At 43.3% G+C, this 25,425-nt stretch overlaps 1 protein-coding gene across 2 annotated transcripts in view; it reads right to left on the bottom strand.

Moving 5' to 3' along the window:
- Nucleotides 1-25,425, bottom strand: part of CA10 (carbonic anhydrase 10) — a 319,822-nt gene that overhangs the window by 36,308 nt on the left and 258,089 nt on the right. For both annotated transcript variants that reach the window (XM_040435975.1, XM_040435976.1), the window contains 4 exons: nucleotides 25,022-25,207; nucleotides 9,763-9,858; nucleotides 7,894-7,966; nucleotides 4,424-4,578 (listed from right to left, as the gene is read on the bottom strand). In XM_040435975.1, the coding sequence (XP_040291909.1) occupies nucleotides 4,424-4,578; nucleotides 7,894-7,966; nucleotides 9,763-9,858; nucleotides 25,022-25,207 (510 nt within the window). The remainder of the gene's footprint in view (nucleotides 1-4,423; nucleotides 4,579-7,893; nucleotides 7,967-9,762; nucleotides 9,859-25,021; nucleotides 25,208-25,425) is intronic.

Below are 25,425 nucleotides of genomic sequence, written 5' to 3'. Positions count from 1 at the left end.
CATGAAGGCAGTCCTATTAGTGATTGACAGTGTTAGCCCAGTGGTCCGTGCCAGCGCTGCTGCCCTTACCCGTGGGCACAGCGCCGGGCTCCCTCTTTCCCTCCTGCTGTCGTGCGCCATGCTAACAAGAGCGGGCATCCGGTAGCTTAACTGTTGTATCTGCACTCCATGCCAGAGTTTACTTCCTGCTTGAGTCCTGTACTGTTGTTTGGGCAGACACGGGCATGTCTCTCCTCCCTTGTGAGGCAGCACATACAGGCCCTCTATCTCCCAAGCCTATGCCTGGGTTGCAGGAAGTATTTAAAGGAAGGCGCCTGAGCAATCTTGGTCACTAGCTTGTCTAGTTCCTAGTGTGAAGGTGTTTTTGGAGTTTCTGCTTTTCTTTGTATCGCACCCTGGTTTTGGACTTAATGGATTTTGCTTGCTTGCCGCCTGTCTCTGACTTTGAACTTCGTTTACGGACTTTGTTTGATCGCTGCCTTCCCTGACTTTGCACTTCCTGATCACGTCCTTCCCCTCGATGCTTGCATCGGTATCTCTGACCCCCTTGTCAGCTGCCACTGATTCAGGGACTGCTCTGGAGTGGCACCTGGCAACTATAGTCATGGCCCAAGCCTATCCTCGCCATCAGAGGTTCTAGTGAAGACCAGGTAGTTGCTTAGTCACGCCCCTCCAGGGTATAGCCAGTCAGTGGAGCAGTGGATTCACACCCGCTTGCATAACAGACAGCCTTCCCTCTATAACTGCATACAGAGATAGCTGCCAATCACTGATAGGACCGCCTCCTTGACTTCAAAGCCCAGAATGAGCAGTAATATAAATATATAAATTGCACGTTTTACTGAATCTTTTCCCACAAAACCATATCAATCTGCTCAGTTCCTCCGGCTGCTGCCTGCAGATTGCATTGCAGTTTCATGTTGACAGGTTCTCTTTAAGAATTGTAGCAGTATTTTTCAGGCTGAAAGACATCATTCATGCCGGAAACCCACTGAAAACCTGACAAATCCCATTATAGTCAATGGGGATCCCAGTGGTGTCTGGCTATGCCGAATATGGCAATTCTGGTAATCTGCTCCTCTACCGGAACAGACCATCGTAACAGAGATGTGTTTTATTGAGGTTAAAAATATTTTTAGCCTTATCTTTAAATATTGTCATGTTTTTGTAAAACTGAATAAAGAATGAAGAAAAGGAAAAAAACTAACGAAAGTACACGGCTGTAAATAATAGATGATTTGCTAAAACATTTGCAATTTAATCCTCTGCTCAATAGCTGATAGACAAGAGCCCAAGGCAAGAGCCATCAGTGCCAGAAGGGAATCTACTCTGCGCCTGTAGTGTTTTCTACTGTAATTCGATTATAGGAGTATAACTCTTATTTTTTCCAAATGCATTCCATTCAGAGGACTGAGCAAATCTGAGCATTTCAGAGTAGAAAAGTTTTATAAAGTTCAAAATCAAGTAAAATTGTTTCAAAGGAATAAAGTGCCTATCCCAGTCATTAGGGTATAACGGGCATTCTAATGCTTTTTTTTAACAAAAAGATGACTTTGCTGATGCAGAGGCACAGCACACTTAATGGTTTCAGTCACTTAGTGGCACACAAAGCTTAGCGGTTATACTCATACTCAGGGGTGCACCACCAATGAGGCCAGGTGAGGCAATCGTCTCAGGCAGCACTAGGTAGGGGCAAGAAGGGGGCAGCGGAAGGGCCAAGGGCAATTACCGCTTTTATTGTGGCAAAGGGATTAGGTAAAAAAATTGGCATGGGGGGTTGCCGTTTCAGTTTTCACCTCAGGCAGCAGAAAAGCTAAGTGCACCCCTGCTCATACTTGATGGAAAACTTGCACTTAAACAGGAGAACAGTTTAGTTTGGTTTCAGCAGTCTTTTTTTATTGGGACCAAGGGCAAAATGCGCCACACCACTAGTCCTCCAGGAGGTCAGGTTGTGCCTAAAATGGCTGAAGGCTCCTTTGTAACCAAACGAAAGTGTCAGGGAAGCTACCCCTAATTGTGTGCCACCCAGTATATCTTGTACAGTGGTCCCTCAAGTTACAATATTAATTGGTTCTAGGATGACCATTGTATGTTGAATCCATTGTAAGTTGAGTAATCGGTTCCAAAGCCCTAAAATATCATCCAAGATAAGAGAAAATTAAGATTTAAGAAAAATAAGCAGACAACTAAGACAGATAAAAAAAAAGTCCATCTAATACAGCTATTTTTACCAGAGAAGTGGCCTTTATTAGTTGGATCTGAGTCTGACGCAATGTATGTTGAGTCTAGTTTCAACTTACGATGGGTTAGAAAAGACCATTGTATGTTGAAAATATAGTGTCCTGAGGCCATTGTATCTTGAGGGATCACTGTATGTGATATACCTGATGCCTTTGAGGGTCCTCATGATCACTATGATGCTACCTTTCTTAAGGTATTCCTCCTGACCACTCATAGCTGGAAATGAACAATTGTGCACATCTATGGCCCTTGCATTTTAAACTAGAGAATGTTTTGTGACCGCACCATTAAAGTTTATACCCTTTAAAGGGTTTGTACAGGGTAAGAAAAACTTGCCCACTTTCTTTTAACAACAGCTTCACAGAAGTGAATGAGGCTGAGACAGAATACCAGACATAAGTTGTCAGCAGGTGTGGCACTGTTTCGAAAAGAAAGCAGCCTTATTCTTCTAATTTTGTGCAACCATTTTAATTAGGGATCTTTAAGAGTACTGCTTAACACAGTCTAACTTAAATTTCATGATGTTGTCACTTTGAACCACTCAACACAATTTATACCTCCTGCACCTTGCTGGAGGAGGGTACACTACAGATGCTGGTTATGGTTCATTCTTTACTGGTTCGGTCAGATGGTTCCTCAAATCACATTCCCTCTTGTTGTTCACAGTCCACCCCTTTGACCAGGCCATCGGGCAGCCAGTCCACACGATACACATTCACAGATACGGGCAAATATGGTTCTCCCATCCTACACCCTCTTCCTAGACTTACAAGCTCTCTGGAATTCGCCAGTGATGTCTCTGAGGGCCCCAATGTGTTCTCTCTTACTCACAATGTTTCTAGATCTATTGGTTCAAAGGACATTATACCAGGCACTACCATGGCTGTTTTTCTAGACCGCAACTGTTCACAATTTCCACAGGCTCTCCATCTTACTCCCTTAGCCACATATGTCAAACATAAGGCCAGCGGCCTTGTTTTTTGTGGCTCGCCAGTGTTATGGGCAGCTGACAAAAAATAAGTGTGAGTAGTGCTGCAGCAGCGTGACCCCTATGAGCAGTGTGCTGTGGCAATGTAGTCACTTTCTCCATGTTTATGTACACCCACCCACGCAGCATGCCTTGGCTCCACCTCCATGCTATGTAGTGTTAGCAGAACCCGAGCAAGATGCGTCGATGTGATTACTGAGTGCCCAGAACGGGATAGGCGAGCACAGATCATTGTTGGGTGCCATTTTTTTTTTTGTGCCTGTGGGGACCAGGAGCAGAGAAGAAGGTAAATACAACTGGTGGCATCAGGCTCTCTGGAGCAATATGGCAGCAGGCTCTCGGGGGGCAATATGGCAGCAGGCACACTGGTGGCAACATGGCAGAAGGCACTATGGGGCCAATATGCGAGCAGGCTCTCTTGGGGCAGTGTGGCAGAAGGATCTTTGTGGGGGTGTTGGTTATGTGACAGCAGGCTTTCTGAGAGGGAACTCATGTTAACATCAGCCTTATGGTTGCCTTCAATGGGCTATAAATGTAACTATGCCTAACTGGCATAGTTACGTTTATACAGTTGAAGAATTACTAATGGCTCTTTGCAAACAACCACAAGGTTGATGTGGCCCTTGGCAAAAATGAGTTTGACACCACTGCTCTAAGCCAATGGTGGCTGGCTTAGGCCTAGACCTCTGCACACTGTCACAGCAGGTCTCTCTACTTGCCATATGCCTCACTGCACATGCACTCACTTGGTGCCAAACTTGCATAGTTTTGGGCTTGCCTCAAACCCCACGTGCCACGTTGTGGAACAGCTTTTTTTTAGGGTCACAATGCTCACCATTACATTTTGACTGGGCCAGGCAGTGTAAACGTGATTGTGCCTGGCCCTGACTTCTCTTCAAATGAATCAAAGTGCAGGGGACATGGCAGGTGCAGAGAGAGCTGAGCCTCTAGGTGTAACGGCAACGCCCCCGTTGCTCCTAGAAACTCATTTGCATATATTAAAACTTTAATTTTCTCAGCATGCGGGCACATATGAACATGGGACCAAAACAGATGCCTTCAGCTGCCAAGTGCACATGTAACAGGTCTGCCAGTGTCAGATACAAATCTGCTGACAGATGCCCTTTTACAATATGCAGAGACCACACAGATTTTTTATTGATAAGTAATTATGATACTACATAGCTTTCTTACCTGCATTCTAGTAATGTAGATGGGTTTGTTCATAATGATCCAACTCGCTGTTTCATAACAGGGCGGGATAGTCATTGACCCATCATATGTAATGAAACTAGCGGTTTCTGGATAAAGCTCTTCAATATTTAGCCCCTGTAGTAAATAGGCATCATCTGAGGATATATTGTAAAGAAAACACATTCAGTAACACAATGTTAGGTTGTGAAAAATGGTGTAAATGTGTACATATAGAGAGATCACTTCACAATTATCTTCATTTTCTGTACACATGGGTATTCCACTAATATCACACACAAGTCGGATAATAAATCTTGATACTAACATTATATTATGAATTACTCATTTATCCTATTCCCAAGTGCATTCATTTAAAGCAGTGAAGTTACAGCCCAGTCATCAGTCACTCTTTCTACAGGCTTGCTAGCTAAAAATTATGCTTGTCCTACATCTCCCTCTCCTATTAGAATACTGCTACACTCTGCTTGAATCACTGCTGATGCTGCTGTAATCACAGGACTTTATTAGGTAGAAAGTATCTCTACAGACATATAACAGCTTGTAATTTTTGGTTTCGGTAAGATATTCACATTATTTTCTCTCTCTTTCATCTAAAGAAATGAATTGTGGTAATACTAGTCTCCTCCTACTCTGTGCCACACTGAAACGGAAGGAATTTAAACCCTGACAAGCATATCCTAAGGCAGTTTTAAGGAGTTTGTATGGAGGAACTTCCTTAAAGGGAAGCTGTCAGGTCACTTTACTACCCTATTCCACCATCATGCCATAATAGACAGTCATTATAGATAAGTCTTTCCAGTCTGGTTTTTCATATGCAGCAAAGGTGATAAAATCAATATTTATAACTTTATTGATTTGTGAAGAGTCAGTTGGGTGTTCACACTATATAGACGATTCAACTTCCAGTCTTGATTCACATCCCCCAGACTCTGTAGTAACCAACTGATTCATGTGCCCGATCTACAAACCGGATTCCAAAAAAGTTGGGACACTAAACAAATTGTGAATAAAAACTGAATGCAATGATGTGGAGATGGCAAATGTCAATATTTTATTTGTAATAGAACGTAGATGACAGATCAAACGTTTAATCCGAGTAAATGTATCATTTTAAAGGAAAAATACATTGATTCCAATTTTCACGGTGTCAACAAATACCAAAAAAGTTGGGACCAGTAGCAATAAGAGGCTGGAAAAAGTAAATTTGAGCATAACAAAGAGCTGGAAGACCAATTAACACTAATTAGGTCAATTGGCAACATGATTGGGTATAAAAAGAACTTCTCAGAGTGGCAGTGTCTCTCAGAAGCCAAGATGGGTAGAGGATCACCAATTCCCACAATGTTGCGCAGATAGATAGTGGAGCAATATCAGAAAGGTGTTACCCAGCAAAAAATTGCAAAGACTTTGCATCTATCATCATCAACTGTGCATAACATCATCCGAAGATTCAGAGAATCTGGAATAATCTCTGGGAGTAAGGGTCAAGGCCGTAAAACCATACTGGATGCCCGTGATCTCCGGGCCCTTAAACGACACTGTCATTGTCAGTGAACACAATCCACCGTGCCATCCGCCGTTGCCAGCTGAAACTCTTCAGTGCAAAGAAGAAGCCATTTCTAAGCAACATCCACAAGCTCAGGCGTTTTCACTGGGCCAGGGATCATTTAAAATGGAGTGTGGCAAAATGGAAGACTGTTCTGTGGTCAGACGAGTCACGATTCAAAGTTCTTTTTGGAAATCTGGGACGCCATGTCATCCGGACCAAAGAGGACAAGGACAACCCAAGTTGTTATCAACGCTCAGGTCAGAAGCCTGCATCTCTGATGGTATGGGGTTGCATGAGTGTGTGTGGCATCAGCAGCTTGCATGTCTGGAAAGGCACCATCAATGCAGAAAAATATATTCAGGTTCTAGAACAACATATGCTCCCATCCAGACGTCATCTCTTTCAGGGAAGACCCTGCATTTTTCAACAAGATAATGCCAGACCACATTCTGCATCAATCACAACATCATGGCTGCGTAGGAGAAGGATCCGGGTACTGAAATGGCCAGTCTGCAGTCCAGATCTTTCACCTATAGAGAACATTTGGCGCATCATAAAGAGGAAGGTAAAACAAAGAAGGCCCAAGACGATTGAACAGTTAGAGGCCTGTATTAGACAAGAATGGGAGAGCATTCCTATTTCTAAACTTGAGAAACTGGTCTCCTCGGTCCCCAAACGTCTGTTGAGTGTTGTAAGAAGAAGGGGAGATGCCACACAGTGGTGAAAATGGCCTTTTTGGGGATTTGTCGACACCATGAAATTCTGATTCAACATATTTTTCCCTTAAAATGGTACATTTTCTCAGTTAAAACTTTTGTTCCGTGATTTATGTTCTATTCTGAATAAAATATTAGAAGTTGGCACCTCCACATCATTGCATTCAGTTTTTATTCACGATTTGTATAGTGTCCCAACTTTTTTGGAATCCGGTTTGTACCAATTCTAGCTCATGTGCTATTGCCTAGTACTTACCAAGCACGTGCAGTGCCACAAGGTGCACTGTGAGGTACATGTGTGTTTACAGAGGATAGGGGAAATGGCGCATGTGTAAAAATTGGAGGAGTGTGGTAGTGACTACAGCAACTGGGGGATGTCACTCAAGACTGCACTATATTTTATGTCAAAATTCAACCCCAAGGATCTTAGCTGTGTGGAGCTGGTTACATTCATCAATACAGCAGACCATTAGGAGGCCTACAATGATATCTATATTGTGTGCAACAGGAACCAACACGAGAGTGCAGCTTTGATCCCATAGGTCTATGCTTGACCTGAGGTACATTATAAAGTCAAATTTACTGCACTTTAAAGGGGTTGTCCAAGATTTTGACATTGAGTACCCATCTTCAGGATGGATCATCAATAGGTCATCAATATTAGGTCAGCAGGGTTCAGAGTCCCAGCCTAGCTGTTTGAAGTGACCACGGGCACTTCAATCAGTGCCTCAGCCTCTTCCTAGAGCAGTGACATCACGTACATCAGTCATATGGCCTAGGCGCAGTTCAGTCCAATTCAAGTGAAAGGGGTTGAGCTGCAATACCAAGCACAGCCACTATCCAATAGACAGCACTGTGCTTGGTAAGCTGTGTGGAGGTGGTGGCAGTCGCCAGAGTGCTGTAGGTTCCTCAAACAGATGATTGGTGTCAGGTGTCGAACCTCAGCCCATCTGATACTGGTCTGATACTGGTAGCCTATCATGAGGATAGGTCAACAATATCAGAATCTCGAAAAACCTCTTTAAATTCTACGTTATATAAAATCCACTGCTATAAGGCATAGAACCCATATACGAACACAGATTTTTCATAAATGAGACATTCTAGGACAACAGTTATTAGACAGTCCACCACTGCTTGGCTATAAACTGCACTGGTCTACTAGAGAGAGTTCTCATACTTACTTTTATATGTTATTCTTGTGATGGTGTCCCTGTTAAGCATTCGATTAAGGAAGGGATTGGATGAGTCTGTTACCTTAAGGATATAAATAAAAATGATATTAAAACATATGAAGCACAAGATTATTATGTTGATTATGAAAGTTATTATAGTGGTTTTATGAAATTGCTTTGTCTCAAGGAACAATGCCACTATTGTCTTTTTATATCCCTTCCCCTTCAAATATAGCCACATAGACCCTTTACTCTAGCTGTTGTTAAAGGGAATGTATCACCTATTTTACTAATTAAATCCAGATACTGAATCGTATTCTTTTTCTATGACTGTAGATTTTCTATTTTCTATACCTGATTATGGGGATGACAATCTTGCCTGAACTGCAGCTCTGCTCTATTAAAGTTATTCAGGCATATGCTTTATGGCATCCGAATGGACTTTAGGACATGCTCTGTAACATGTGCAGAGGTCATTGTGCTGGGAGGGGGAGGAGGTAAGCTGTGCCCATCACCTATTGTGTTATCGTTCATTGTAATCCTACATGTGATGATAATTAGATGAAATGTCCTCTACAAAACAGAAAGTGTCATCTTATTATGGGCTCAATGAAAATTAGTCACATGCAAAATTAAAAAATTAAAAAAAATAAAAAAAAATCACCAAAAAAATTGATTTAAACAATAGCTCATTTTCTGATGATACATTCTCTCTAAAAACATCTCATGTTTATCAGTAGTTATAAGTCAGAGCAACTGGACTTGTATTTATTATTGAAGACGTTTTGCTAGTCATCCGGCTTTTAATTGAGAGAGACATTCAGATGACTAGCAAAACATCTTTAAGAAATAAAAGTCCAGTTGCTCTGACTTGTTACTACTAATATACTATGACCTGGATGAATGAGAACCTTCACAGACCCGTCTCATTTTGTTCATTTTGGCTTGATACTGGCTGAAAGTGGTTGGTATATGTTTTTATTCACTAGGGTAGCTTAGTTATAACTCACATAACCCCTTTAAAAGGGAAGTGCATATAGTATATAAAGTCTAAATTCTCTATGCAGTTAAATTAAGTGTAATTTTAGGGTACTGAGAAAACTGTTGGGCCCCAGGATCACTACTTTGCATCCAGTTCTGATCATCATCAACACCAGAAAAATGTACACAGATACCGGTATTAATACCGATGCAGTTTTCTAATCACCTTATATCAGTTCTATGTTAAATAGCCCAGAGCTTGTACATATCATGTGTACACAGCACTATACGCTGTTTAACAAGCTAAAAATGGAACCTGCTTTGTACCAGTGTCTCTGACTCCCCTGGCTCGGCGGTCATACAGAGACTACTCCAGGAGGTAGCAGCCTGCTGGTTCCCCTGCAGAGAAGTCCAGATCCCTGTACAAGGATTAAAGGGTGAATACTAGGGGACTGCCAGGATAACGCCCTTAGGACTAGCCCAAAGTCAAACCGGTTAGTTGGCACAGCGGGTCCTCACTCACTGCTGTAACATTAACTTTTCTGGTCTCAGAATAGTATAAAACTCATAAGTGTAGATTTATCAAAACTGGTGCAAAGGAAAAACTGAAATAGGCACCCACAGCACCAAGTCAGTTTGATACTTTCATTTATCAAAGAAGCTCTTAAAAATGACAGTTGGAAAGCTGTGGGCAACTAAGTCAGTATTCCTTTGCATCAGCTTTGATAAATCTCCCCCAAATTTCTATTAATTAAGAAGTACTAATTTGGACAAGAAACATTGAAATCCATGTTCTTCACTGGGAACACTATGAATTATGTTGTTCAGCAAATTTGACGTTCAGTGAACAAAAGTTTTAATTATTCTAATGAAAACCACAGCAAACAAATGACTCACTTTTATAAATATGGATATAACCACTAGACCATTTGGACTTTTTGCTGCTTCTGTTACATTTGTGTACAGCTCATGATTATAGTGTATTAGCTGGACCTGTAAGAAAAAATAAATGGAGATACCATCGTTAGAATGGCAATAAGATTGGAGCATACATAAAACATCATAGATGCCAGATAAGCTGGCAGATGGGCAAGTACAGGGCATGGCGGATGAAATCTAAAATGGTTTTCTGAGACTTATATACTATGACCTATCCCATGGATAGGTCATCAGTATCTCATCAGTGGGGGTCCAACTCCAGGGACCCCCACCGACTAGCTGTTTGAGAAGACACCGGCGCTTCTGTGAGCACCGCGGCCTTCTCCCTGCTCACCAAGCACAGCTCCGTATATTGTGTATGTGATTGGTATTGCAGCTCAGCCCCATTCACTTCAATAGGGCTGAGCTACGCCTAGGCCATGTGACCAATGAATGTGACATCACTGGGCCTAGGAAAATCAGAGAGAAGGCCACGACACTACTATGAGCACCTGTGCCTTCTAAAACAGCTGATCAGTGGGGGTCCTGGGTGTCGGACCCCACTCATAAGATAATGATGACCTATCCGAGAAAAACTCCTTTAAAGTGTATGCATGTCAAGTAATGCAGTTAGGCTGTAGTAAATATATGGCAGTGAATACATTACATGGAATACAGCTGAAGATATGAACCGTGGAACAGAAGGACTTTGTTACACTGGGCAATTGTCGGACTGATTATTGGGAATTAATGTTTGTACGATCGCATGTCCTCGATAATTGGCCAAGCTGGCGCAGATCACCCGATAAACGTGCTAAACACTTGTTAATCGGGTGAACTCAACATTAAAAGGGCTTTCTGAAACTTTAATACTGATGACTTCCTCTGGATAGGTCATCAGTATCTCATCGGTGGGGGTCAGACACCTGGGACCCCCGCCGATCAGCTGTTTTGAGAAGGTACCAACGCTCCTGTGAGCGCCGCTGCCTTCTGGCAGCTTACCAGGCACAGTGCCATACATTCTATAGCGGCTGTGCTTGGTATCACGCTCAGCCCTATTCACTTGAATGGTGCTGAGCTGCTCCTAGGCCACGTGACACATGAATGTGTCTTAACTCAGCCTAGGAAGAGTAGATAGAAGGCTGCAGCGCTCACAGGAGCAACGCTGCCTTCTCAAACAGCTGGGTGTCGGACCCCCACTGATCAGATACTGATGACCTATACAGAGGAAGTCATCAGTATTAAAGTCTCGGATAACCCCTTGTCTTCATACAGTGGTGGTGACTGTATGAAGCTCTCTCTTCCTCTGATGAGCAGGCAAATATTGAGAAGGAATAGTTGCTTCCTAATAATTGCCTTCTCAGTTGGCGCATGTAAATGTGCCTAGAACAGCACAATATGGCAGTCAGAAGCTGTAAAGGTAAACATGATTTTAGGGTGAGAGATAAAAATTTGTAATCCATATGTAACATTATACCTCTGAAATCATTTTAACACCATATCTTGAATAAGGGATTAATTTGTAAGCTGTCTTACAAATTAAAAACTGGTTTCTGAAACTACCCAACAAGTGATATAGTAGAACTAGAGAAAGTTCAAAGATGCCAACTGGTTAATGGAAGGTCTGTCTGACAATAAGAGGATGGCAAAAATTAAGCTCATTCAGCTTAGGAAAAATGTCACAATGTTAAGCCTCATTCACACGTCCGTGTCTGTGCTCAAATCTGTGAGGAGGTGGTCAGTGATGCATCCGTGAATGATCTGTGTTGGGTCCGTGTGTCCGTTTTTTGCTGTCCGTGTTGCATCCGTGTTTCACTGACACTGAACAGCTGAAAAATAATTTTCAAAGCATCTCTATTTGATGATCCGAGATACACGGATGCAACACGGATGACATCCATGTTGTATCCCTGGTTTTCACAGACCCATAGACTATAATGGACGTGATGGATCAGTGAACCCGGACAAAATAGAGCATTAGAGCATGCATCCATGCTAAAAACACTGACCCATGGACCGTGCTAAAACACTGATGTCTGAATACAAACATTAAAATGAATGGGGACGTGTGCTGTCCATGGAGAACTCGAACAGCACACGTCCGTGAAACACTGATGTGTGAATGAGGCTTTAGCATTAAGAACTGGGATATAATTTATTAGTTGAAAGTGTAGGCACACTTAGGTTCCTGGTATCACCACCACCACCGCCAACCACCAAGTTTCAGCCTGCTATCTTCATTCCTTAAATCATTTTCAGACCCCTGACCCCCTAGTTTTAGACTTATGTGGTTGTGTCCTTCTCAGTAATACATGCTAAATGTGAGGTTTGTGTGTCGAGGATGCTGCTGCCATCACTCATTGTTATTTATCAAGACAACTTAATTCCTTTATTGCTTTCTCCTTTTCCAGCTCTTGAGGGATCTCCTCTCTCTTGTACTTATAATCACTGATACTGAGGAGTGTGTGATTCTCCTCCCCTGTTTTACCATGGGTTTTCTGCTTTACATGGAAGATTTCTCTGACAATAAGAGGCTGGAAAAATCAGGCTTGTTTGGCTTACGTGAAAAAAGGCCAAAAATGTCAATATACAGAACTGGGATATCATTTATTAGCTAGATTCCTGGTATCCACAACCCTACCATCAGTAGTAATATCCATTAAGTATCATCCTGCAATCTTCATTTCTTTATTCATTTTCAGACCCCGATATTCAGTTTCAGACTATTCTTATGTGGTCATGTCTCTCTCAATAATACATGCTAGATGTGAGGTCTGTGTGTCCAGGATGCTGCTGCCTCACTAGTTCTCGTGTATCAGCACAGCTTTATTCCTGTACTGCGTTCTCCTTCTACAGCTTATGAGGGATCTCTTCTCCCTTGTGCTGACAATCACGAATGCCAAGAGGTGTATGATTCCCCTCCCCATGGGCTTTCTTTTTATTCTTGTACAGTGTCTATGTGATTCTCTTACTGCAAATTGCCCTGTGTGTGATTTCCTCCCTATCTACAGCCTGTGCAAATTGTCCTCCCTGGATGTTTTCTCTTCTTCACATTCTGATCTGTCATATACAACCTCCACTCTCTCCTTGCTGATGTCTCTAAGGCCTCATGCACATGACCGTTGTTTTATTCCATGTCCGTTTTTTGTGATTTTCTGCGGACCCATTGATTTTCAATGGGTCCGTTGAAAACTCGGCTAATGCACCGTTTGCCATCCGAGTCCGTGATCCGTGGTTCCAGTCCGTCAAAAAAATATAACCTGTCCTATTATTTTTCGCGGAAAACGGTTCGCGGACCCATTCAAGTCAATGGGACCGTTAAAAATGCAGAGGCACACAAGATTTTCATCCGCGTCCGCGTCCGTTTTTTTCCTATCATTTGCATGGCAAACCTGTCTTAGACTTTTTTTTTACATTCCTTTATGTCTGGTGGTCCTCCAAAAATAAAGGCAGACACACGGAAACAAAAACGGATTACGGAACAACGGAACCCCGTTTTGCGGACTGATAAAAACATGTGCATGAGGCCTAACCGAGAGCCGGGATGTGGAGAGCAGACAGCCATTAGAAAGAGGAACAATGGTCTGATAGATTTTTGTCAGATTCAGCAGCCCCAGCAGCTAGGTGAAGGAATTAGACACACTCTGCAGCAGCAAAATGGCAAGGAGACTATTTAGCAAGTTGCTTAATCTTGCAGTTAGGAAGCAAAGGAACATTAAAAAAAATGTCAGTGCGAAAGTGTCCATAGCCTTTAGATTATGATTTTTGCATCAGAATCATATATTCTTAAGCAGTGATCACTCTCTAACCTCATTAAAGAATTATGGACCAATTTAGATAAACTGCAGGTACACTCTTCTGACACAGACCAAGACAATTACCTCCTTCACCATCTAAAGTTTGACAACCATATGATTAGATTGCTAAATCATAATAACTATTCACCACTTGACCTCCAGCGATGCTAGATATTAATGCATAACCAGCCTAGACCACTATGGATAATGTATATTACTCCACCAGGAATACTAGGTATTAGCCACTAAACAACTAGACCTTAAGGAGTATGATTATTTTGTACACACATTCCTTTAGTTTTAGGTACTAGAAATGAAATAAAATGATAGGGTGAGATTTTACATATTTTGGGGAAATGTATCATTGTAGGTTTATTTGAGGTTTGTTTTTAGTGCAATGTAGTTGTGCCTATTTCAGTGAAGGTACATCTGGGGTTTGCCTGGCTTGGAGATGCAACTTTCACACTTTCACAAATGATAAATATTAATCTTGACAGATTCTCACTCCAATTCTGAACGAGGCGCAACCCACAAAATGTTGCACGATTTTGTGAATCTAAAATATAAATTTCATGCTAGAAAAGTGACGTAAAACTTTTGATAAATGTCCCCCTTTGTTATTATTATTTAGTCATAGATTTAGAAATGTGCAGCCCTGCTTTCTATTCCGTCCTGTCTTTGTGGCTACTCCTAGCCTAGCAGTGAACATCTAGAAGAACCACACATGGGATTTTCGTTTTTCAGCAGGAGAGTGTCTATGAGCCTTCTTTGTCAATTTTGTCAGTGCTGAGTGAAATATAAATGCCTCCGATTGGTTGCTATGGGCAGCAAGGATACTTTTCTCTTTTACAGCTTTGATACATTAAACCCATTATATCTATGCTGCCACTACACAATCTCGGAAAAATGAGCAACATATATAAGTTGCCTTTGATATCAAGATTTTTCTATGTAATAACCAACCAATCAGCAGCTAATAGAATGCATACAGTGAATATTTTTTTTAGAGTAAAAATGCCAGCGCTTGAGTTTAGTTACATTATTCACTGATACAAGAAAAAAAACAGACTCAGAGATTTATTCTTTCCCTTCATGGATGACTTTGTTTTGGCCTCCATCTTTGCTCTTTGCTCTGTACTGCACTGTGGTATTTGGTTTTGCTGGGGCAGTATATTGTGCTGCACTGTGGTATTTGGTTCTGCTGGGGCAGTATATTGTGCTGCACTGTGGTATCTGGTTCTGCTGAGGCAGTATATTGTGCTGCACTGTGATATTTGGTTCTGCTTAGCCAGTATATTGTGCTGCACTGTGGTATTTGGTTCTGCTGGGGAAGTATATTGTGCGGCACTGTGGTATTTGGTTCTGCTGGGGCAGTATATTGTGTGGCACTGTGATATTTGGTTCTGCTTAGCCAGTATATTGTGCTGCACTGTGGTATTTGGTTCTGCTGATGCAGTATATTGTGCTGCACTGTGGTATTTGGTTCTGTTGGGGTAGTAAATTGTGCTGCACTGTGGTATTTGGTTCTACTGGGGCAGTATATTGTGCTGCACTGTGGTATCTGGTTCTGCTGAGGCAGTATATTGTGCTGCACTCTGGTATTTGGTTCTACTGGGGCAGTATATTGTGCTGCACTGTGGTATCTGGTTCTGCTGAGGCAGTATATTGTGCGGCACTGTGGTATTTAGTTCTGCTGAGGCAGTATATTGTGTGGCACTGTGATATTTGGTTCTGCTTAGCCAGTATATTGTGCTGCACTGTGGTATTTGGTTCTGCTGGGGAAGTATATTGTGCGGCACTGTGGTATTTAGTTCTGCTGAGGCAGTATATTGTGTGGCACTGTGATATTTGGTTCTGCTTAGCCAGTATATTGTGCTGCACTGTGGTATCTGGTTCTGCTAAGGCAGTATATTGTGCTGCACTGTGGTATTTGGTTCTGCTGATGCAGTATATTGTGCTGCACTGTGGTATTTGGTTCTGTTGGGGTAGTAAATTGTGCTGCACTGTGGTATTTGGTTCTACTGGGGCATTATATTGTGCTGCACTGTGGTATCTGGTTCTGCTAAGGCAGTATATTGTGCTGCACTGTGGTATTTGGTTCTACTGGGGCAGTATATTGTGCTGCACTGAGGTATCTGGTTCTGCTAAGGCAGTATATTGTGCTGCACTGTGGTATTTGGTTCTACTGGGGCAGTATATTGTGCTGCACTGTGGTATTTGGTTCTGCTGATGCAGTAAATTGTGCTGCACTGTGGTATTTGGTTCTACTGGGGCAGTATATTGTGCTGCACTGTGGTATCCGGTTCTGCTAAGGCAGTATATTGTGCTGCACTGTGGTATTTGGTTCTGCTGATGCAGTATATTGTGCTGCACTGTGGTATTTGGTTCTGCTGGGGCAGTATATTGTGCTGCACTGTGGTATTTGGTACTGCTGGGGCAGTATATTGTGCTGCACTGTGGTATTTGGTTCTGTTGGGGTAGTATATTGTGCTGCACTGTGGTATTTGGTTCTACTGGGGCAGTATATTGTGCTGCACTGTGGTATCTGGTTCTGCTAAGGCAGTATATTGTGCTGCACTGTGGTATTTGGTTCTGCTGATGCAGTATATTGTGCTGCACTGTGGTATTTGGTTCTGTTGGGGTAGTAAATTGTGCTGCACTCTGGTATTTGGTTCTGCTGGTGCAGTATATTGTGCTGCACTGTGGTATCTGGTTCTGCTAAGGCAGTATATTGTGCTGCACTGTGGTATTTGGTTCTGCTGATGCAGTATATTGTGCTGCACTGTGGTATTTGGTTCTGCTGGGGCAGTATATTGTGCTGCACTGTGGTATTTGGTACTGCTGGGGCAGTATATTGTGCTGCACTGTGGTATTTGGTTCTGTTGGGGTAGTATATTGTGCTGCACTGTGGTATTTGGTTCTACTGGGGCAGTAGATTGTGCTGCACTGTGGTATCTGGTTCTGCTAAGGCAGTATATTGTGCTGCACTGTGGTATTTGGTTCTGCTGATGCAGTATATTGTGCTGCACTGTGGTATTTGGTTCTTCTGATTCAGTATATTGTGCTGCACTGTGGTATTTTGTTCTGCTGAGGCAGTATATTGTGTGGCACTGTGATATTTGGTTCTGCTGAGGCAGTATATTGTGCGGCCCTGTGGTATTTGGTTCTGCTGGGGCAGTATATTGTGCTGCCCTGTGGTATTAGGTTCTGCTGGGGCAGTGTATTGTGCTGCACTGTGGTATTTGGTTCTGCTGAGGCATTATATTGTGCGGCACTGTGGTATTTGGTTCTGCTGGGGCAGTATATTGTGCTGCACTGTGGTATTTGGTTTTGCTGGGGCAGTATATTGTGCGGCACTGTGGTATTTGGTTCTGCTGAGGCAGTATATTGTGTGGCACTGTGATATTTGGTTCTGCTGAGGCAGTATATTGTGCGGCCCTGTGGTATTTGGTTCTGCTGGGGCAGTATATTGTGCTGCCCTGTGGTATTAGGTTCTGCTGGGGCAGTGTATTGTGCTGCACTGTGGTATTTGGTTCTGCTGAGGCATTATATTGTGCGGCACTGTGGTATTTGGTTCTGCTGGGGCAGTATATTGTGCTGCACTGTGGTATTTGGTTTTGCTGGGGCAGTATATTGTGCGGCACTGTGGTATTTGGTTCTGCTGAGGCAGTATATTGTGTGGCACTGTGATATTTGGTTCTGCTGAGGCAGTATATTGTGCTGCCCTGTGGTATTTGGTTCTGCTGGGGCAGTATATTGTGCTGCACTGTGGTATTAGGTTCTGCTGGGGCAGTATATTGTGCTGCACTGTGGTATTTGGTTCTGCTGAGGCAGTATATTGTGCTGCACTGTGGTATTTGGTTCTGCTGAGGCAGTATATTGTCCTGCCCTGTGGTATTAGGTTCTGCTGAGGCATTATATTGTGCTGCACTGTGGTATTTGGTTCTGCTGAGGCATTATATTGTGCGGCACTGTGGTATTTGGTTCTGCTGAGGCAGTATATTGTGCTGCACTGTGGTGTTTGGTTGTGCTGAGGCAGTATATTGTGCGGCACTGTGGTATTTGGTTTTGCTGGGGCAGTATATTGTGCTGCACTGTGGTATTTGGTTTTGCTGGGGCAGTATATTGTGCGGCACTGTGGTGTTTGGTTCAGCTGAGGCAGTATATTGTGCTGCACTGTGGTGTTTGGTTGTGCTGAGGCAGTATATTGTGCTGCACTGTGGTATTTGGTTCAGCTGAGGCAGTATATTGTGCGGCACTGTGGTATTTGGTTTTGCTGAGGCAGTATATTGTGCTGCACTGTGGTGTTTGGTTCTGCTGGGGCAGTATATTGTGCGGCACTGTGGTATTTGGTTTTGCTGGGGCAGTATATTGTGCGGCACTATGGTATTTGCTTGTGCTTAGGTAGTATAATGTTCTGCACTATGGTATCTGGTTCTGCTGAGGCAGTATATTGTGCTTCACTGTGGTATTTGGTTTTGCTGGGGCAGTATATTGTGCTGCACTGTGGTATTTGGTTTTGCTGGGGCAGTATATTGTGCGGCACTGTGGTGTTTGGTTCAGCTGAGGCAGTATATTGTGCTGCACTGTGGTGTTTGGTTGTGCTGAGGCAGTATATTGTGCTGCACTGTGGTATTTGGTTCAGCTGAGGCAGTATATTGTGCGGCACTGTGGTATTTGGTTTTGCTGAGGCAGTATATTGTGCTGCACTGTGGTGTTTGGTTCTGCTGGGGCAGTATATTGTGCGGCACTGTGGTATTTGGTTTTGCTGGGGCAGTATATTGTGCGGCACTATGGTATTTGCTTGTGCTTAGGTAGTATAATGTTCTGCACTATGGTATCTGGTTCTGCTGAGGCAGTATATTGTGCTTCACTGTGGTATTTGGTTCTGCTGAGGCAGTATATTGTGCTGCACTGTGGTGTTTGGTTCTGCTGAGGCAGTATATTGTGCTGCACTCTGGTATTTGGTTCTGCTGAGGCAGTATATTGTGCTGCACTGTGGTATTTGGTTCTGCTGAGGCAGTATTTTGTACTGCACTATGGTATTGCAGGCCCCACCTACTTGTGTTGACCCCATTTACTCGTGTTGCCCCATCTCTTATAACTTTGGACCTGCCTACAGCATGTTGCCACTTTTAGTTCTTTTTTCCAGGGCGTGTTTAATTTCCGAGTCCACCCCTGATTCCATTTTACTGCTCTTTGAGTGATAAAAAAAGAATTTGAGAACAGACTTTGCTGACAACATTATTCACTATGAACTATAATATAACAAACATGGATTCCATTAAAGGATCTGTCTCCTGAAGGCAACTCCTGCTGGTAACAAAGCTGTCCCAGTGTCTTCAGCATGAAGATGTATTATGACAGGATGGCTATATAAATGAATGGGTGTCCATGTAATCCATAGATGAGTGAGGTTTGTCTGCGAGGGAACTACAGATACTAGTTGGCTCTTTGCTCAGAGTAGACACCATGTTTCTTTGATGTCTATATGCCTTAATGGGAAGCTTGAAATGGTGCAAAAAAGCATTAACGCTTTAGACAAGTTGCGACAATACTACTAAAATATACGGTACCACTTAAGGCCTCTAAACACGAGCCAAAAAACTAGGGCAATTATTGGGAAGAGAGTTCCTAGGACTATTTGTTCCCAATAACTGCCCTGTGTAAAGGTGCAGCCAATCACCTGACGAACATCGCTCATTTGGTGAAAGCTTCGTTGATGCGGATTCCAAAATCATTGTTTCTAGGAAACAGATCATTGTGTGTAAACAGGCATCTCCTGACTAGAAACAATAAACCTACATGGGGACGAGCGATTGTTGCAGTGATCGATTGTCCTCATTCAGAGGGGAATTCAGATTGCTGCATGCATAAGTGCAGTTCTCCTGCACCTCCTCTAATTAGCAGGCAATTATCAGGAATGAATAGTTTGTTCTTGATAATTGCCTGTTTGGTCAGCCTGTGTAAAGGGGCCTTTAGTAATATCTCTAAAAGGGCCACTAAACCCATAATAAAAAATAAAAAAATTGTATAAAATGTAACATAATCTCCTTATTTGTCTTTTATATTTGCTCTTGTTTTGTCAGATATCACAACTGTCATGAAAAATACAATAAAAAAAGCAGTGCATTATTCTCTCAGGCTGCAGTCATGTCTTCTCTCTCCTCCCCCTCTCATATAATGCTAGTGGACGTGAGCCAGGAAGTATGCCAGGAGGAGTTCGAGTTTAGGATGTATCATTTTTGTCTATACAGTGAGTGTCGCCATTTTGTTGAAAGGAATCTCCTAGTTACTAAAAGTACAAAGTAGATTTGGCTCAAGAGCTAACCTCATGCTACAGAGTTAGGCTACATGCACACGACCATATGTGTTTAGCGATCGGCAAATTGCGGATCCGCCAAAAAAACGGATGACGTTCCGTATGGCAGGGCTTGACAAATTTCCTTGGAATCTAGGAGCCAGCTAAAAAAGTTAGGAGCCAGGCGGAGCCGCGTCATAAAATCTATATTGCGATATAATTTTAAGCATGTATATCGCAATATATTGTTTTCTATATTGGGGGGGGGGGGGTGTTTAAACTTTTTTTTTTTACTTTATTTAATAACTATTAGCCTCCTTAAGGGCTAGAACCCTTGTCATATTCACCCTAATAGAGCTCTATTAGGGTGAATAGGACTTTACACTCTCCCTGCTGTCCTGTGCTTTGTGCACACAACAGCAGGGAGATGACCATGGCAGCCAGCCTCTGATCAGCCCCTCCAGCCTCTGATCAGCCCCCCTCCAGCCTCTGATCAGCCCCCCTCCAGCCTCTGATCAGTCCCCCTCCAGCCTCTGATCAGCCCCCCTCCAGCCTCTGATCAGCCCCCCTCCAGCCTCTGATCAGCCCCTCTAGCCTCTGATCAGCCCCTCCAGCCTCCCTCTTATCAGCCCCTCCAGCCTCCCTCTTATCAGCCCCTCCAGCCTCCCTTTTATCAGCCCCTCCAGCCTCCCTCTTATCAACCCCTCCAGCCTCCCTCTTTTCAGCCCCTCCAGCCTCCCTCTTATCAGCCCCTCCAGCCTCCCTCTTATCAGCCCCTCCAGCCTCTCTCTTATCAGCCCCTCCAGCCTCTCTCTTATCAGCCCCTCCAGCCTCTCTCTTATCAGCCCCTCCAGCCTCCCTCTTATCAGCCCCTCCAGCCTCTCTCTTATCAGCCCCTCCAGCCTCCCTCTTATCAGCCCCTCCAGCCTCCCTCTTATCAGCCCCTCCAGCCTCCCTCTTATCAGCCCCTCCAGCCTCCCTCTTATCAGCCCCTCCAGCCTCCCTCTTATCAGCCCCTCCAGCCTCCCTCTTATACGCCCCTCCAGCCTCCCTCTTATCAGCCCCTCCCATCAGCCCCCTCTGGTAACAAACCCACCCCGCCTCCCTCCCCAGTATTAATGCTGGGGCTCCGATCGGTTACCATGGCAGCCAGGACGCTACTGAAGTCCTGGCTGCGATGGTATGTTAGTGAGCAGCATTATACTCACGTGCGCCGTGATCGCCGGGAGCTCCTTCTTCTCATAGGTCTGTGCGGCGCATTGCTAATGCTATAAGCATAGCAATGAGCCGCACAGACAGAAGAAAGAGCGCCCGGCGATCACGGCGCACGTGAGTATAATGCTGCTCACTAACATACCATCGCAGCCAGGACTTCAGTAGCGTGACTCCTGGCTGCCATGGTAACCGATCGGAGCCCCAGCATTACACTGCTGGGACTCCGATCGGAACTGCCCACTGCCACCAATGCAGAGAGTCGAGACTGAAGAACCCGGCCCCCGACCTCTGACAGGACGCTGTGATCCGCGCGAATAACCCCTCAACTGAGGGGTTAATCGCGCGGATCACAGCGTGCAGTCATAGGGGCCGGGATATGGCCATTCATTGGTGGCGCAGTGGCCACAGTCCCTCCCCTCCTCCTCCTACCCTGTTCTTAGTGGCCAGCGGCAGCCGCGCACAGTGGGGAGGGAGGTACTCCTCTCCTTCTCCACTGTGCCGACTCAGGAAACTATGGTGCGCGCCGAGAGCGCATCTTTGAAAACGGGCTGACAAATACCCAAGCGCCAGGACCAAATTCCTGGTCGCCATGGCGACCTGTCGCCCGGGATTTGTCGAGCCCTGCCGTATGGTATCTGGTTTTTTTGCGGATCCATTGTAATAATGCCTATCCTTGTCCGCAAACTAGAAAAAAATAGGACATGCACTATTTTTTTGCGGAGCAACGGAACGAACATACTGATGCGGACAGCACACGGTGTGCTGTCCGCGTTTTTTGCGGACCCATTGAAATGAAAGGGTCCGCATCCTATCAGCAAAAAAAACGGATAGGACACGGAAACAAAATACAGTCGTGTGCATGAGGCCTTAAATGTTGTGTTTCATTGTTAAAGCACTTATTTCTTTATGCACTGTGAATCCCACATGGTTATGCATGGGCAACATATAATTCAGTGGCAGATTTTCAGTGCATTTGCTTAGGTGATGGGCTGCAAACGCCCCCTGGTTACCACCATGGGCCATAGTCACAATGGACAGGAGCTGACTCATTGACTTCTATGGGAGAGTTTTCTAGGCATGTTCTGCGAAGAGGGAGTAGATAGCTTATGATATCACCTATTGTGAATGATCAGGAGGGAGTAAATAAGCTGTGACATCACCCATGGTGAATGATCAGGAGGGAGTAGATAAGCTGTGGTATCACCTATTGTGAATGGTGGATCCTGTGTTATCTGTATATGGGCGATATGGGTAATTCTAATCCTACCTGTAATGATAAGCAGATAACTGCAGTAAAATGATCCTTACAGAAGTGTGGCCTATCATTAGGCTTAGTGGCCAGTACGAAAACTGCAGGATTTTATGTTCTACTTTAGTATAGATATTGACATGGAAAATTAAAAATAACATCACCAAAAATGCTTTACAAATATGTTAAACATAAAAGCATGATTTCAAAAGTAGTCCCTTTAATTATTATTTTTGGATGAAATTGAGACTAAACCTTACTGTCACGGATGGTGTACAGGAAACAAGACAATGCAATACAATAATGACTCACTGGATCCACAACTAAGGAACAAAAGGGAGACCCCTACATGAGACCTGCCACTCTCCCTAATTGCTCAGCCTATGCGAACACCCCAAAGGTGGATGGGCGCATATCCACGTACCTCGGCTATCTAATACCTGAAGACCCTACAATAGTGAGGGGACACGACCACCGGCTCCCTACACTAGACACGGAGGGAGTCAGGGTCACCTGAAAATCCAGCAGACAGAAAATCACAAATAAAGGAACAGTACTTATCTTGCAGAGGACTGGGAAATAGAAACAGCAAGCACACACACTCCAGGAAGTTGTATAAGCCGCAACCTAATGCATCATGGGGAGGAACTTAAAGGGAAGCAATCAGTCCAACTGCATGACAGCTGAGATAGACTAACGAGATGAGGAACTTAACCAAAACAAAGAAACTCAAGGAGGAGGATCTGGAAAGCTCCTGTCAGAGCTTCTCAACTGTCTGGTTGTGAGAGGCCAAGCAAGTTATAAGAACTTCTAAAGTGCAGGCAGAAGAAAAACTAGCTCAGTCTATGAAAAAAGGGGATAATACATTCTTCAGATATATAAATGAAAAAAGGAAAATAAAACAAGGAATAACTAAATTAAAAACAAAGGACGTAAGGTATGTAGAAGAGAATAAAGGGCTAGCCGACTGCCTTAATGAATACTTCTGTTCAGTTTTTACAAAAGAAAAAGGAGAAGGACCTCCACTAGAAAGGATGACTAATAAATCGTTTGATGCATGTATCTTTACAGAGGAAGATGTTCTAAGTTTGCTGTCTAAGGTGAAGACAAATAAGTCACAGGGGCCTGATGAGATACACCCAAAATTATTAAAAGAGCTTAGTGGTGAGCTGGCAAAACCGTTAACAGATTTATTTAACCAATCATTAGTAACAGGAGTCGTCCCGGAAGATTGGAAATTGGCAAATGTCGTGCCCATTCACAAGAAAGGTAGTAGGGAGGAATCGAGCAACTATAGACCAGTGAGTCTGACATCAATAGTAGGCAAATTAATGGAAACCCTATTAAAGGATAGGATTGTGGAACATCTAAAATCCCATGGATTGCAAGATGAAAAACAACATGGGTTTACTTCAGGGAGATCATGTCAAACAAATCTTATAGATTTTTTTGACTGGGTGACTAAAATAATAGACGGTGGAGGTGCAGTAGACATCGCATATCTAGATTTTAGTAAGGCTTTTGACACTGTCCCACATAGAAGACTTATCAATAAACTGCAGTCATTGAGCATGGACTCCCATATTGTTGAGTGGATTAGGCAGTGGCTGAGTGACAGACAACAGAGGGTTGTAGTCAATGGAGAACATTCAAAACAAGGTCATGTTACCAGTGGGGTTCCACAGGGATCTGTACTGGGACCAATTTTGTTTAATATCTTCATAAGTGATATTGCAAAAGGCCTCAATGGTAAGGTTTGTCTTTTTGCTGATGACACAAAGATATGTAACAGGGTTGATGTTCCTGGAGGGAAACGCCAAATGGAAAAGGATTTAGGAAAACTAGAAGAATGGTCAGAACTCTGGCAACTGAAATTTAATGTGGATAAGTGCAAGATAATGCACCTGGGGCGTAAAAACCCAAGGGCAGAATATAGAATATTTGACACAGTCCTGACCTCAGTATCTGAGGAAAGGGATTTAGGAGTAATTATTTCAGAAGACTTAAAGGTGGGAAGACAATGTAATAGAGCAGCACGAAATGCCAGCAGAATGCTTGGATGTATAGGGAGAGGTATAAGCAGTAGAAAGAGTGAAGTGCTTATGCCGCTGTACAGAACACTGGTGAGACCTCACTTGGAGTATTGTGCGCAGTACTGGAGGCCATATCTCCAGAAGGATATAGATACTCTAGAGAGAGTTCAGAGAAGAGCTACTAAACTAGTACATGGATTGCAGGATAAAACTTACCAGGAAAGGTTAAAGGACCTTAATATGTATAGCTTGGAAGAAAGAAGAGACAGAGGGGATATGATAGAAACTTTTAAATACATAAAGGGAATCAACTCGGTAAAGGAGGAGAGCATATTTAAAAGAAGAAAAACTACCACAAGAGGACACAGTTTTAAATTAGAGGGGCAAAGGTTTAAAAGTAATATAAGGAAGTATTACTTTACTGAGAGAGTAGTGGATGCATGGAATAGCCTTCCTGCAGAAGTGGTAGCTGCAAATACAGTGAAGGAGTTTAAGCATGCATGGGATAGGCATAAGGCTATCCTTCATATAAGATAGGGCCAGGGACTATTCATAGGATTCAGATATATTGGGCAGACTAGATGGGCCAAATGGTTCTTATCTGCCGACACATTCTATGTTTCTATGTTTCTATGACACTTACCTCCCCAGAAAACGCCTGCCCATTTAAAAGGTGTTCTGAGCCTTGACCATCTTCGCTGCCAAAATGTAATCTTATTTCTTCTAAACGATGACTGTATGTTAGTGGTCCACCAGATATATTTACTAGATGCTCCTTGTCCAGCCGTAGAGATACATGTCTTCCTGTATTGTACATTGTTCCGCTCACCTGCAGGCAAAATAAGACTCCCTTATCATCTTGTTTCATTTCTGCTATGTAAGATATAAAATGCACAGTGTTTTATTATAACAGACAAAATGCTACAGTAAAAGTACCAAGGGAAAAAAAATGAAGTAGCTTAATGAAGCGGATAATATGTGTGCCAAACATATCATATGCTGCGCTAGCTAAAGAGTACGATAATATTAGAAGATCACAATCCTACA

The sequence above is a fragment of the Bufo bufo genome, chromosome 6, assembly GCF_905171765.1.
Source record: "Bufo bufo chromosome 6, aBufBuf1.1, whole genome shotgun sequence".
NCBI classification, from domain to species: Eukaryota; Metazoa; Chordata; class Amphibia; order Anura; family Bufonidae; genus Bufo; species Bufo bufo.
Note: the sequence above shows the minus strand (reverse complement) of the source record. Positions and strands in the feature narration are given on the sequence as shown.